The sequence below is a fragment of the Buteo buteo genome, chromosome 12 (genome assembly GCF_964188355.1).
Source record: "Buteo buteo chromosome 12, bButBut1.hap1.1, whole genome shotgun sequence".
Taxonomy (NCBI): domain Eukaryota; kingdom Metazoa; phylum Chordata; class Aves; order Accipitriformes; family Accipitridae; genus Buteo; species Buteo buteo.
This window is the reverse complement of record NC_134182.1, coordinates 29,268,612-29,284,564: the sequence shown is the minus strand read 5'-3', so window position 1 is coordinate 29,284,564 and position 15,953 is coordinate 29,268,612. Positions and strand designations below refer to the sequence as shown.

The following is a 15,953-nucleotide window of genomic DNA, read 5'->3' as shown; positions in this document are numbered from 1 at the left end:
GGTTTCCTGGGTAACCAAGGGCAAAATGATCAAATCTGCCTGCTTAAAATTAGATTCTTAAATTTACATTTAGACATTTAAGAGCTGCACAACTTCCAGGTGTTCTGAGCTACAGCTGTTTTGATTAACTGCACCTATAGCAAAGTATGCAAGAGTCAGTTCACAGTTTTGGGAACATAAGTCAGTAAGATTCCTCTTTTCCAGTTGTGACTTCAGTATAAAGTGTAGAAAGGGCTTGATTTGCCAATGTGTCAGCACCCACAACCTGTCAGACTCAAGCAGAAGTGACCTTTCAAAAATCTGAACAAGGTAAGGCTCTAAATTTAAGCATTAGGACTAGAGGTGTCTGCCTGCCTAAACACAGGTATGAAACCAGTCTGCTGTACTAGAGTACATAACATGAAATGACAACTTAATATCTGAATGCCTGATTTAGAGGGGAAATTAATGGCACAAACCCAACAAGAAAGCTTGGAAAATTGCCTTTCCCATCCCCCACAGTATGTATCTGCATTTCTTGAAAGGGGCAACAGAGAAATAACACCAGTTAAGTGGTTAATACCCTGCATAAATCCACTGAACTGTTCCCCTCTCCATGATGGACTTCTGGTCTTGCAAACCTCATATGGGTGCCCCGCGTGCTTTGCCAGTCCTTTTGCCTTCTGTTTGTCAGTATCGGCAAGCAAGAGATCTCTGTAATGAGCTGTGCAGTGATGATTTAAAGAATTACTTACAAATTTTATTTACCACATGAAAAATGAAATGCACACCCTGGCAGATGGGCAATCATGAAAGAGGTTTTGGACTATCTAAATCATTTTTATTTCAAGAATAGATAAGCTCTTGTGCAGTTTTCTAAACCAAGGAATCGGACATCTGGAGACCTAATTGTCGTAGCTTAAAACTTATTTTTATACTTTTTTTTTTTTGCATCTTTCTGCATGTGGGAGGCTGTGTGCATGGGAAAGAAAATGGTATTAACTGGCTAATCAGTGACTTCACATTACAAACAAAACCAATTACACATGCTTTTCTCTGGTTTGTACAACAATACCAGCCAATTCCTGGTGTAACTTCATGAAACAATTGGACTCCCACTTGGTATGCATTTGTCCAGATGGGTTACAGTGTTGTAATAGAAGTAGTATGTGCATGTGGTTCACTAACTAGGATTCAGAAAAAAACCTGCTGGGTAAAAAAGGAAATAAGAGGTTCTCTCTGCAGTACACTCATTTTATTTATTTATGAGAGAGAGAAAAAACTTGCTCTAAAAATGCAAAAAAAAAAAAAGTGACAGGTGGTGAAGCATTTGAATTTTGTTTCCACTCTTTAAGGAATTGAGTCATGGGAATTCTCATCTTTCAAAATAATTTGAAATCTTCAGAACATTATTCTCTATGGTGTTTCCTAGAAGCTTTTCTTCACTAATTTAAGCAAGAACAAACAACACTGAATTTTAATTAACTGTCAGGTACATCAGTTTATATTCTAAGCCTCCTCCAGAAAACAACTATTTTAGAATTTAAGATAGAAGAGTGTTTATAACACAATAAATAAATAATATGCTTCTCACTGCAGCCTAGTGAGTGTCTGGCTATAAAGGTAGCAAAAATCTTAAACTAAGCACTGTCTTCTTTGTCCTGCATCCATTTCCTTAGAGTACACTGTCCATTCAGAAATTATGCTTTTGATTTAAAAAATACATACACATTTACACAACATAGCCTGAGATCAGAGACTCAGCAGAAAATATACGTGCCACTACTGGAAATACAAGAGACCTATGTGAGCTCAGAAGAGGATCTCCATATCTACATTCCATGAGTTTGTCATATTCAGCTGCGAGTCTAGCTTTGACCATTTAAACCAACAGCAGTTACTTTTTTTAATTCAGACAGTTATATAGGTTTAGGTTATGAAACCTCTTATACCTTACAGAAATTCGGCTTCATGGTTTTGGTTGGGATTTCACTTTGAAATTAATGCTGACTGAATGCACCATCCTTCCCCCAATTGCTCAGATGCAGTCTAGGTCAAAATCTCTGCTCTGTTTTTTGTGCAACACTTAATACCAAAATGTAAAGCAGAGCTGGCAAGAACACTCAACTCCAGTTACTATGATGTCTCAGTATAACACACAATTGCAATATCCTAACGTAATTCTTACTTAGTAGCAAAGTTTACAGTAGAGCAAACTGGAAGGAGCCTGTCTTTAAAACAGAGAACAATTGGTTAACTCCCATTTTTTCAGTTACAATGACATGGATTGCACAGGGATTTGTTTTTTTTAAATAATAGTTGAGGAAAGTTATTTGATAGCTTCAACAAACCCTCCCCAAAGGTAAGCTGCTGTGCCAATTCATTTGCACTATATACTTTTCACTGCACTTCTCCAATCAGGCCTGGAAGCACAAAGTTACACAGCAACCTCCTAGCGACACAAAATATCCACCAGGGGTGGGCCCAGGCAGGGGCAGGGGGGTGAGCACCAGCCTTCGCCCTGGCCCTCCCGGCAGAGCTCCTAGCTGAGGGCCAACGCACAGAGCATCCTCGGGAGACTTGAGCTCCTCCTGCGGAAGATTTCTTTGGACAACACTAAGAGCATAGCCCACAACGTGTATTTTTGACAAAGAGTTTCCAGGTGCATCTCAGCTGTCCATTCTTGCAAACAAATGTTATCACACACGCTGCCTACAGCTTTGTTTGGAGTTAAAACAAAATCTACTGAAGCCTTTTTCTCTCCACAGAAAATGGAGGAGTAGTGGGAAGTAGGAGGGGGAAACAGAATATTTTTTTTGTCTGTTTAGGATGTGATTAATCCCAGGAAAGTCACAACATGCCAAACGCAGTAGTAAGCGCTTGCAAGATTTAGCCTTAAGTAACTGACTCTGTTTTCTTTTCTGATGTCTGAGTCACTTCTGAATTACTTTCTAAGTAGGATAGTATTTAGCAGCAGGTGAATTAATATCGCCACCTTTTGTGGACACCTTTAAAGGAACAGAGGTGTGATCCACAACAGTGGCAACCATGCACACAAATTGTAGACAAGAAAATAGACAAATAAATAGACAAGAAAACCTATGTCTTTGGAAAGCTTTCATGGTTCCCATAGTTCTGCAAGAGCAAATAATTTTTAAGCTATGAAACAAACCTTTCCAGCAGTAGCCTGTATCAGTTCCTTATTAAAATTCCAGTGTAACATGCCCAATAAAAATGTTGATCTAAAATTCCTTTCTGAAGACACAAAGATTATTAGAAACAATACTGTGTTACAAACAGGAAACAAACTACTCAGAAAACCTTTACACCGTTGGTAAATTAATAACACGTACTATCATTCCAGAGAAGTAATTTTTTCCCCTATAATTATCTATTTCTATAAAGTACTTTCTCAAGCAGCATCTTGCAGGTATCTTTTACATACATGCATTTAATTATATTGTTCATGAAAAATCCTCCTACACCGTCTCCATCACTGACTGGAAGCATATATTATATGTGCTTCCCCACCACCACTGACACAGATCAGAGTGAATATTTCACTGGTTTTGGACCATTGAAATCATCCACAGCAAACACACTACTTCCATCAGCTTGCACTAGAGAATCCACAAGGCTGCTACAACTGGTAAGACTATTAAAGTCATTCTACATCAATATGAATTAGCAGTCTTTTAGTCTTTATTTACCCTTTAGATTCTTCTACAAATATTTTTACATTTCCTTTTACTAAAAAGGGACTCTAATCAACTGTGAAGCCAACTTCATTCGTAAATTTATGAAAGAGGTATAGCATTCTGGGGACTTGTGACATGCTAACAAACAAAAAATGACTACAGACATTAATGTAATGCAAAGTCATATAAATTCTAAAGTATTGTATAATAAACATCCTTCTATAACAGTTACAAAATTGCATGTTCTCTCTAATGATACACGGCATCAAAATTAATTTCTTCAGTTAGATTGTTTGCATTTGCCATGACTTCAAGGAGTTCTTAAATTGCTACAGTAGAAAAATTCATTTTTATCCTGGTACGCTCTTAGATTTGTTTATTTTTTCCAAGCACTTAACTATACATGCATGTGTCCTATTAAATTGCAGTACAGCTCCCTATATGAAGTAAAATATCCAAATACACATTTAGTAAAAGTTATAAATATTAACCCTGTGGAGGTGTTTTGTTTTGTTTTGTTTTCTTCTTCAAAGGAAACAATGGTTTTGTGCAGTGGTATATACTACAAACACTTATTGCCAGCATCAGAGGAATGAACTGCTGTCACCTTAGAGCATGTGTTCTCAATTCATCCAAACCTACAGCCATAATAACAGTTTCCTCGTATTTTTTTTCATTCCAACAAACTTTTAACCCCAAATTATGACTGCGTCCTTTCTCGGAACCTAGCAATACAGCAGTTACCTGTCAACTCCAAAACCATCAAATCCACCAGGATCACTAACACAAAAGATTCTTTCAAGACTCAATCTTTCAAGCTCTTCTGCAACTTCCTAGGAGCCCAAACTGAGCAATGAGCTTTGGATGATTAATGACCAATGACCTTGAAACAGAAGGTATACATGAGGTGCAGCCAGAGATGAGGGAACTCCCCATCACTTGCTGGCTGCAGGACCACACCAGCACTGAGGGACAGAGGAAATAGAGTCCACAACCAGCCCAAGTGCACAAAGAGGAAGCAGCAGGAAAGTATTATTTCATGACAACCTCTGCAGCAAACAGATGCTAGCAGAGACCTTGACATATTATTCTGCCTATAGCATTCCTAGTGTATTGTATCCATCCCTCACATAGAACTCATTTTCTCACGCTTTGCATGTGCAAGGAAACCAATTTTCTCTCTACCTGTGCTGTACTGGAAGAATTATTAGATGCAAGTGCTGCTTCTGTGATCGATCCTCTGTAATAGTGGAATGAAGAGTAGGATAAAAAAAGGTTTCTTTTTAACATGCCTATCACTTTTGACAATCCTACAAAGAGAAAAATAAGAAAATTAACAGTAGTGCATACAACAAGTTTAATGGAGTCAGAAAAGAGCCTAACAAAGTTTAATTGAATTACAGGACCTTTTCATCATGGAGGTTTTCAGCACTCTCTAAAATTAGTCCCTTCTATTTCTCCAGTGAAAAGAAAAAAAAAAAGAAGAAAAAAAAAAAAAAAGAAAAACGTTTCTTTTTCTAACATAAATTTTGCAGGCTAGACTGAGCCAATGGAAGATCCTCCATTGCTACCTGAATGAATCAGAGGTCTGCAGAGTAGTGCCTCTTTGGTTACTCATGACCCAATGGCTCAGTCAGCGTGTCTGGGCCAAATCAAGTATATATTCTCGCAAAACTTTGTCGCCAGAACTAATGCCGATAGATACGACATTACATAGATTTTTCCTTTCTGACCAGGAAGGACCACAACAAAAACTATTAAAAGCATTGACAGGGAAAAAGATAAATCAGAGGTGTAGTCCTACAGCATCCTCCTTCTTGCCATTTTTTCCAAATGAATGTCCAGTCTTAGTCATCACCTAGCCAAATAAATACCCATTATATGACCAAACCAGAGTTCTCTCTGTTACTGGAAATGTGTATGTCCAGTCATAGGAAGGAACATGTCAGCAGCCTCTAGCTCAGTAGCCTGACACACATGTACCACCTCCTATCCTGTGACAGGGAGAATTACTGCATAAAAACCATGTGATGAAATCCACATCCCCTCACATAAGGGGAGAAAAGGCTGCAACGCATGGTCTCAGAACACCTCTGGGCTGTCCAAAACGTTAGCACTACTGAGTTAAAGCCATGACTACTAAGAAAGGTATCCTACTACAGCAATGGACGCAGAAGTGCTGTGGGTTTCAACACAGGATTTATCTACCCTCTTCAGCTGCAGAAGGATCTACACCAGTAGTTGCCAACCTTCTGCTGTGAGTCTCATTCCAAAATCTTCATGGATCCAAAAGCTTTAGTTTTATACCTGAGGTGTATCTTGGTGAGGAGAGGGGAAGTGGAGCTTCTGGCATAGCTCCAGGGAAACAGACAGCACTCTCCTCCCAGTTGTCCACTTCATTATCAGAAGATACAATAGGGCTAACTATGCAGCTGTATCCCCAGGTAACACAGCAACATTGGAAAACACGTTTAAATAAAATGTTCTTAACAACAGATTTACAGTAGACTGAAAACTCAAGTGTAAGATCTAGAGACTTCTTTTAAATATAGTAGGTTCCCCTCACCCCTCTGTGTAGTGCAGCAAGCCTGGAAATCCAGCCAAACTGTGCATCATGTCTCCCACCACCACATATTATGTAGCCTCAGTTCTGACCGGAGAACACTCCTTATACAAGCACTGGAAACATATCCTTCAGGGCACAACTCCATAACTGGCTCTTCTGACATCTGCACACTATCAAGTGGGTATAAAGCTGTCAGTACCCTTTTGTCTTCTCCAAACCTTTTTTATATAAAGGTCCACAGTAAGTCTTAACCTTAATTGTTTTCAGTATTCTCAATATGGTTATGAAGTATAAGAACAATTACGTGCGGCAAAACATCACATTGCTATGAGAATCATAAGATATATGGGCAACAGAATTTTGTCCCAATATTTCAAAACACTGCAAATGCTGCAATACGAACATTAACCAGATGCAGAAAAATATATTATCCAGCCACCTTCTCACTTTAGCTCTATTTCTCAGGAAGCTGCTCCCATCAGTTATTTCACTGAGAGACCAGACTGACCTTTTCCCCTGCCTTCATTTTCCCCAACCTTCATTTTTGATGGCACAATAGGATAAAAGCCAGAAGGACACACTAATGCTAAAAGCATCCCTTTCTAATAGTTTCTTTGTATATCACATAGATGAGGGAATAAAACCCTGTCTTGAACACAGATGCAGCAGACATGCTAATACATTATGTAAACCACAGCAAATAATTTATAACTTCCTGAAAGCAACTCGTTTTAAGTTACACTGCCAGTGTAATGGCACAGTTTAAAAGACAGATTTCAGTGAGCAAAATCTGATCTACAGAGTATATTGATAATGAATCAAAAGGAAAATGGCTTAAAAAAAAATCCACCACCACTAAAAAACTACTCCAGTTTAGGAATTCTTGCATAAACCTTGCTGCTGTCATATTTTGTTCACTGAAAGCATTTGTCTCCATAAACATGGGTGCTGAGATTTCAAAACACAAGCTTATTTCATTAGGAATAAACTGTAATATATATCTGAAGATATTTCAGCATTACATTTCAATTAAAGGTCAAAGTGGTTATCTTTGTCCTTCACAAACAGTATTTATGGATCATGCAAGAGTGTATTTCACTGTAGAATGGTGCACAGACTTACCGGTGTGGTAAACAGCCTGTCACACAGCTATGACACGCCACGTGAACCAAACTGTGCCAAAAGTTAGTTGAGGCATGTAAGTTAGTAATAAACACACACACACAGACAAAACCTTCAATTTCACCAAAGCTGTACTGCCATCAGATTTCTTCTGACTAAATCCTTCAATATTTTTTCAGCAGTAGTATTGTAAGAGCCAGTATGACTACTTCTGAATGAACAAACTGGTTTTTTGTAAAAAAAATCAGCTGGAGAACAAAGCAAAAAACTTAACCAGTAAAATCTGAGAATATTATTAAGTCTTGAATGAACTTCATAGAAGGTAGAAAGCTATTTTTCCTTTCCCTAAACATACTCAATATTACACATAAATGACATAGCTTACATATTTATAGTATACCTCTTTAAATACAGGATTACATTTTCAGGCAGATTATCAGACTTCTGTTTAGTCACTGGGATTAAAAAAAAAAAAGTATTTAACCTAAATTCATTTGGATGAATCATGCATCGAATTGTTGCGTAGGCTTTTTTAAGTTTTGCACCAGAACGACACTTAAAACAAACTTTGCCATACCCAGCATCTCTTGCACTAGCCCTAGATTATACTTCATTTAGCACTGCAATAGTCAAATTTACAACTTTTCAATTTTTCAGGTAAGGCTGGTACATTATTTATAATTTTACTTTTGTTCCTTAGACTTATTAGAAAAAAACACTTTGAATAATTAATCCTGAGTATCTAAAGCATTTGACAGCTTGCAATTCTGACCTTTTTAAGACCATTTAGTATTTACAGTCTGAAAGAAATTGTATCATTTTAATTTTGTAAGAAAGAGACTGCTTCCTTTGGACAAACTATGCCATTTATTACATAGCCGATTACTGCTAATGGCTCATCTGTTGGGGAGGTGTCCTTTTTTTCTTTTAACAGCGTATGCAATACACTTGCTCAGGCAATCCAAATTGGAAGAAATAGAACCCTTGTGAACTGCCTGCACTAGTTACCTAACTATTCATGTCAAGCAGGACACAACACAAGTTTACTTTGGCTTAAACTTTATCAAGAGCAAGTATGTGGCAGTACATGAATGTTTCCTTCTAGATGGAAATGTTTTCCTTAATTTGTTGTTACTGAAACATATCTGTATTTGACTTATATAGGAACTAGAATCACACTCCTGGAAATATATATAACCTCATTTGTTATTAGTTAAGTCTGTGTTTGCAATAGGGAAAAGCAGCCAGATCTCCTTTCTCCAATGTTTTCCTATACCACCATTTAGATACTGGATAATACTAACTATAAGCACGTTCTTTTCTGACAAGAAACAACAATATATTGAAGTCTCTTCAGTACCACTGTAGTGTTTAATGGATACTTAACACTGGGCATTTTTGTCAAGAAAATAGTAATATTATCAATAAGAATAATTATAACAACAACAACAACAATAAGAGCAACCATGCTTAGATTCATACTAACCATCTTTCCAAGAACCTTACAGCCTGGTTGCCATTCAATTATTGATTTTGTAATCTATGCTGCATGTTGAGAAGGAAAACATAAATCTTTAACATACCAAAGTGTGTTTACAGTCATAAATGGAAAATATAGGCCAAGATAACATGATTTACCATCTACTGTACTTCAGTATTTTATTTCTTGCTATTCAGTGAAACCACTCAGAAAAGGAAAATATCAGAAAGCATTCAGTGATAGTTTTAGTTCTTGCATTCTAATTTTCATACTGCTGAGCAACAACATATACACAAGAAAGATAAAAAATACCAAATCAGACATAGTTTCACATCTGCTGTACACTTTTCAAACTTCCATAGCTGCTCTTTTAAAAATCTCCTCTTCCATTTGAATCACAAAGAGAATAATTTCCCACACATCAGCTGGGCTGTCAAGTAAGCATATTTCAGCACTCTTCAGACTTATTTAGTAATTTGTTTTCCTTTCACCCTGATGTACTGTAATTTCATAATCAATGTATTCCTGGACTTAGTATGCACTTAAAATGAATGGCTGAGTTCCCATAGAGGAGACTGGGCTTGATGCATATTTCAATTAAAAAAAAAAAACAACAAAAAAAACCAGTCTTGATAACGAGTCTTGGGAGTAAACATTCCCAAGATTTGTATTCCCCCCCTTCAATTCTTTAATACCTGTAAAACTGCTAATAAAAATATTTTTATTGTATCTTCAGGTATTGTTTAAACTACTACTAATTTCAATAATTTCAGATTTTATATTTATGTGTTTTATATTCTACTTCTATTGTTTAAATATTTAGATCAGAATATTTAAATTGTTACAAAGAATTAAATCACTATCCTAAAAGTTTTCCTTGGTTATTTTCCCACCAAACAATTACACTAGAGAAACAATGTGACTAACAGGTCTTCACAGATTGAAAACCCAGAAAAATAAAAACTTCATAGCTCCCTAAAAGTCAAAAGCTATGTACTGAGCATCTCTGCTTCTTTCTAAAAAACAAAACCCCCAAACCCCAACAAAACCGCAACAAAAGAAAACATATAAACATACAGCCTGCATAAACAATCAGCATAGGTTTATTTATATTTGTACTTATAAAGTCTGTGTCAGTGGTTATTAATGCAAAATTATTTTAAAAGCCCATGCAGTTGTCTTTCTGCAATAAAACAAGTAGACAAGCTTACATTTTACATGAAATTCTAGTCAGCAGTGTTTCCCAATTTTAAAAGATTTTATATAAGCTGCACAACATGTTCAGTGCCAAAGATATTTGTCACCAACTTGCTTTGCTGATCCCTTCCAGCAAAACATTGATTATACCACTGTATCTTACACACTGTTTTCTTGGTTTAAATACTGATCCCTACTAATTTCATCATCATCTTTTAAACATTCTTTTCAAAGTAATAATCTAGATCTGGTGAAAAGTAAAGAGCTTCTTACCATTCTGATCCAATATTTCCCCCGTTTCTGGAGTCCAGCAGCTAGGAGCTGTTGCTGTTGCACTGCTTACTAGAGACACCAGAGGCTTTGGAAGCAGAGAATGTTTTATGTGGTTAAAATGTATCACCACTGATTATATTTCAGTCCCTCAATTCCTAGCCTTGATGCTCTGGAAATCAGCCAATCCAAGCGATAAAGGAGGTTTGCAACAAGAAGTTGCAGAATTTTCACAGCGAATGCTTCACGGAAATGTTTTGCTTCTTGATACTTGTTTTTTATATCCACTAAATGTTAAAATAAATCCTGGCTCCCTCTTCCCTCCTCCTCTTTTTTTTTTTTTTCCTCCAAAATGAGATTCATATATATATTGTTCACAAGGGACTTCAGCACTTGCTACAGCTAGGCACAGTGCAGAAAGGCAGCATGCCAGATTATGCATACATCTCTGCCAAGATACCTGAATTTTGACTTGCAACACACCCTGTTGTTCCAAACATGGATTTCCTAAGCCAAAGTTCCTAACTTTTGCCAAAATACACAGTGTTTTTGTGAGGCAGCCAAAAGTCCCTTCAGATTAGCGAAGACCATCTTTTATTTGCAATGTGATTGCTCTTTGGTTTTTTGTTTGTTTTGTTTTGTTGGGGTTTTTTTAAACACTTTTTTCCTAGTGAAGACAAGGTGGTAAGTTCCAAAGGGATGAAATGATCAACTGGAACTTCTACTACATGCTCCTACCCCCACCTCTCTCAAAAATATACACCACAGAAAATCTCTCTGCAGTGCTGTAACTATGATTAATTACTTAGTTAATATTATAACCGTCTTAATATTCTCAGTGACAACCCAGGATGCTGCTGTGCTGGGTGTGATACAAAAAAAACCAACAAAGACAGTCCTGACTCCATGGACCTTGCCATTAAAAAACACAGTAAAAGATGACAAAGAAGGGAGGCAGAAGGAACCAAATCAGACAATACTGGCTAGTTTAATAGGTACTTCGAGTAATATCCCAGCAACCTGACCATTGCCAAGCTTTTGGGGCATCACAGTAAAGTTTTAAAGAAAGGGTCACCAAGAGGCTATGGAGACTACCTTAGAGATGCTCTCAAGGAGAAAGCATATTATTGTACTAAGAAAGCACAAGACTGAGCCTGAAATTTTAATGAATGGATGAAAGAGGATGGAGTGAAGCTTCTGCAATGACTGAGAGTTTATAAAGGTCTAGAAAACTTAAGACAATGCTCTGTGCAGGGAAGGAAAGAAATTCGGAAGAGATGCTCATAGCTTTCTTCTCTTCTCTTTGCAAAAGGATACAATAATGATTTTCACTGAATCTGCTTGAATGGGTATGAGAGTGCAGGACTGACCTGAATAAAGCAAGGGAAAGGATGCTGGAATAATTGGCAAGCTTGTTTAAAAGGTGAAGAGCAGCTGGATAGAAGTTTTGATTGTTTGTTCAAAGAGCAATTAACTTATTTTAAGAAATTACATAGAGAAATAAGATTTAGTCATCAATAACACTGACTATGTTGTTTCTGAACTTAGAGAAAGAACAAAGTAATAAATGACACACGTTATGGACATTGTGGCAAGATTAGTTGTTTTCCAGAGTGACAAGGAAGCAGCAGGAGGGCAATCTACAGGAGGTCTGTTTTAGCCATGTTGAGCTGTTCATATCTAGCTGAATAGCCACAAGAAGCCCTCTTTAGTTCTGGCTAAAGAAGAAAGGTCTGGAATAAATAAATTAATTCGCAAGCCACTGTGAAAAAGATTAATTTGATTTCTATTTACAGATAAGATTATCTGATGTAAATAAAAGAAAGGGACCATGGGTCAGCCCCTAAGAAACATAGCAAGACAGAGCGGAAAGAGGCATTGAAAGAGTGATTAAGAAGGTAGGAGGGAAAAATTAAGCAAAACAGGTTCTACGAAACCACGAGAAACAAAGTTTCAGGAAGAAAATGGACAACAGCATACAAGGTAGCTTACAGGATAAAGAAAACCAGTACAGAGCACTGGTTTCATTGTTTGACCAGAAAGCTGTCTACAGAGACTTTGCCTTGAGCAGTTTCAGCAGCATGGAGGGAGCAGGAGATGCACTGGGAAGTGCCCAGTGCCACACCAGAACTTTGGCAGTGACAGTAAACAACTCATACAGATGTGTTAGTCAGACTGCTAATGGGATTCCCATCAGAAAGGCTCCACTTGTAGTATCACCGAGACCCAACAGACAATTCTGTGAAACAATTTAATTGCAATGAATCAGGCTACAGAGGGCTTGCTCTTTTTAGAAATGAAAACTTTTCCGTCAGAATGTTTTCAGCCATCTTGCTAGTCTATGCAAACCTTTCCTGCAATTCTTGAAATTTCTGAAACCCTTAAACTGACAAAAGATATCTATTGGGATAGTGATCAGATGCTGAATACGAAGACATGCAGCGAAGTCTTGCCCCTGTATGTTTCTACACAAAGTGTGTATGGAACAGGGTGATATGGCCCTATGCATATATGCAAACAATTTTCAACTCTGCCTTGCAGTCAATGAAGCCAGGATGCTTCCATTTTTTACTGAACAGTTAAGAATTAATTGCATGCATACAAATTTCAGAGTGAATTATGGCACGGTCTTCCCATATTTAACACATGCACCTCCCAAATTCAAGTGCAAATATCATCTCCTAAATTCAACTAAAAGACATTTCTATACAGAACAAGCGCTATCAATACAACTATACAGGCAGAAAAAAAAAATAATTATTCAAGTTAACTGACTGACTTTAGCATTAGCACTCTTGCTTCAAAAGAAGGCTACCTTTTTCTTTTACTTTAAACTCCTTCCAACACACACACACAGAAAAAGAAGTGTCCACCATGGGAAAGATTTGTGTACTTGTATAACTACAATCGTTTAAATGTGAACTTCAACTTTTACATCTACACAACATAAGCTTTAAAGATGAAATCCTTCCCCCACCCCCTTCAATTCTTAAAGGATCCACAAGCAAAGGGAGCTTAAATTTTCTGGCAGGTCTAGAATTTCTCCTCTTTATAGGAGGAAACCATCTTCCTTCCAAGTTTGAGTTCAAAACCTTAATTTAATCCTTGCTGACTGCTTACAACCCTCTCATGCAGGGGCAGGTATACATTGCCAGACTTACCCCTCTCATCAGATTAACTATCATCAGGAGCCCCATGCTTCAGAGGGTATTTCAAAAATAAAAATAAAGCTCTCAAAGGCATCTGAACATATTCTTTAGGCACCTGTAGAAATGTAGCTAGCAGGCCACATAGTTTAGACACTTATGTAGACAGTTTTCCTTAACCAATGACATAAGGAAGTCCTTGAATGCTCTAAATGATCAAGGAATGCACAATGAGGCTGAAAAACAGAAGTTGGATTAAAAGTAATCTATTTTTGTAATGAAAATAATTTGTGTTGCCAGATCTACTCTATTTCACACACACATGTATTTTGCAGCATGTAAACCTTCGCACTAGAGCCCTCAATCTGCAACAATTGAATGGTTGTATTAAGAGGTACCAAACATAAAGCAACCAATTAAAGAACTGAATTTTTGCCCTGGTAGAACTTATTTTGGCATTTGATTGCTGTCTGAAGACAGGATAGAAAAACAAAGTATTTAAGTTTTTCATTAAAAGTCCTAATAAATTTAAATGCAGAATTATCAAGTCATTTTGGATTTGCTTGAGATACCACAAAGCCTAAGGGACATGCAGCTATGGCTTTCTTGGGGCACTCTATACGTCTGTCCAAATTGCCCCTAGTATTATGAAGCACCATCTCTCCCCATAGGTTGTAAGAAATAATGAAAAGATCTATGAACAGCTTGCTATAAATAGTTAAAAATAAATCACTTAATAAATTACTTTATTAAGTAATAAAGTAATAAAATTACTTTAAGTAATAAGACAAAAACATTGACTTCACAGAATGAAGATAAACTAGGTTACATATGTCTGCAGGAATTCTAAAAGTCAGCAAACTGAAACAGATACAAAACCTCAGAGACACTTGCACAAAATAGGAAATTTATCAACAAAAGACTTTGAATTTTTGAGTAATCTGTTATTTCACAAAATACATATTTTTTTCCCCATTCTTTCTCCAAAATCTTCACTCTCATAAAAGGTCTAAATCCATCATGATAGTTAGTATCTATACAGAATAATATCATGTGCTTTCTCGTTTTAAGGATATTCCATTTCGTTAGGAATGGGAAAGCAGTAAACCAGGGCAGAACACAATAAGACTTTTCAAGATCTGAAGGCATCCAAGTAGCTTAAAATCCAAGCCCAAATAATTGCAGTATGGAGTTTAGCCTGCCTTGGCCAGATGAACAGAATTTTGAATTTTATTGTAAAAGCCTTACAGCAAACAGATATGATCTTAAAAAGTACAGTGATAATAGGCAGATGACCATGCAAGACAGGAGAATGGATATGGCAGCAAATATCTCTGTGCTTTCTACCTTTCTGTATAGAAGCCTGACAGACGACCAGAGCCACAAGACTTACTACTCTGTGGGAGCAAGAACTGTATCCCTATTTTATTTTACTGCAGCATTGTTTTCATACAGCAAATGTCAAGACTGCACTTCAGATAACACTTCCTCCACTTCCTTGGGTCTTTTCACCAGGGCCACTATTTCTCTAACATCCCAACTGTTTTTTCAGAATCAGGTTGTTTCTCCCCCCAAAATAAGTCCCTATCCAGCATAGCTATGAAGAAATATGTCCAAAGTGCACTTCGAGTGTAAATTGGTAAAGTGCTGCACTTCTGTGTGCTAAAAAAGTCAGCTGAACACATGCTGAGAAACAAAAATTCTCCATTCTTTCAAAAATCTAACTAGCACAGGCACTCCAAAGCTGAATGACACAACTACAAACGTCAGTATTCATTTTTCACTGCTCATCAGTCTCATTGGTGACATGTGAAAGCAACAGAATTTGCAGGGAAAAAGTTGTTCAAAAGAGAGAGGGGAGGAAAGATGGCAAGAAGGAGACGAGATTGGGAGCAAGCGAAGAGAGGGGCAGAACAGCAAGGTATCTCGATCCACTCCCTCTTCAAGGTTTGCTGGATCTACAAATCAATAGCTAGCACAAAAACCAACAACCAACACCACCAAAATCAAAGACATCACCACTTAGTCTGTTACTCTTCCACCCACAGAGCAGTATTTCACCTTGCTTATATATGAGATTTTGGTAAAGCTTCTCACTACATCCTGAAACCCCCTCACTCGTACAATTCATACACTAACGTCAATGAGACTTTCCAGTGGTAAAATCCTGTTCTCTAAGAGGACTAATATAAAAGCACAGCCTCAAATACTTCAAATGATGTTCTGAAGCAAGAATAGAGGATTAAGAAGTTCTACTGGCCTTGCAGGAAAGAAAACTTGTATGGAAAAGTCTGCTTGTAAAGATTAGGTGCTCACACCAGAAGAAATGTAATTTCAAATCAGTGGAAATACATTCAGATGTTACAAAGCTGGTTCAGTGTCTATAGAACAAAAGAGGCTACCTATCAATTAAGACTCTACTTACCAGTAGCCAAAGGCTGAAACATGGCCCTGAATGTTTAGCTGTCTCACAAAGACTGCCTGCATTACCCAGC

General features: G+C 37.2%; 1 protein-coding gene across 3 annotated transcripts in view; it reads right to left on the bottom strand.

Annotated features, from left to right (window-relative positions):
• PLD5 (phospholipase D family member 5) overlaps positions 1 to 15,953 on the bottom strand; it is a 194,765-nt gene that overhangs the window by 144,186 nt on the left and 34,626 nt on the right. The window contains exon 1 of one of the 3 annotated variants that reach the window (XM_075043189.1): positions 10,316 to 10,404. The exons of 1 other annotated variant lie outside the window; for it this stretch is intronic. In XM_075043189.1, the coding sequence (XP_074899290.1) occupies positions 10,316 to 10,318 (3 nt within the window). In that variant the 5' untranslated portion in view covers positions 10,319 to 10,404. Of the gene's footprint in view, positions 1 to 10,315; positions 10,405 to 15,953 lie in introns of those variants that run through there. One more of the 3 variants, XM_075043192.1, reaches the window with a different exon arrangement.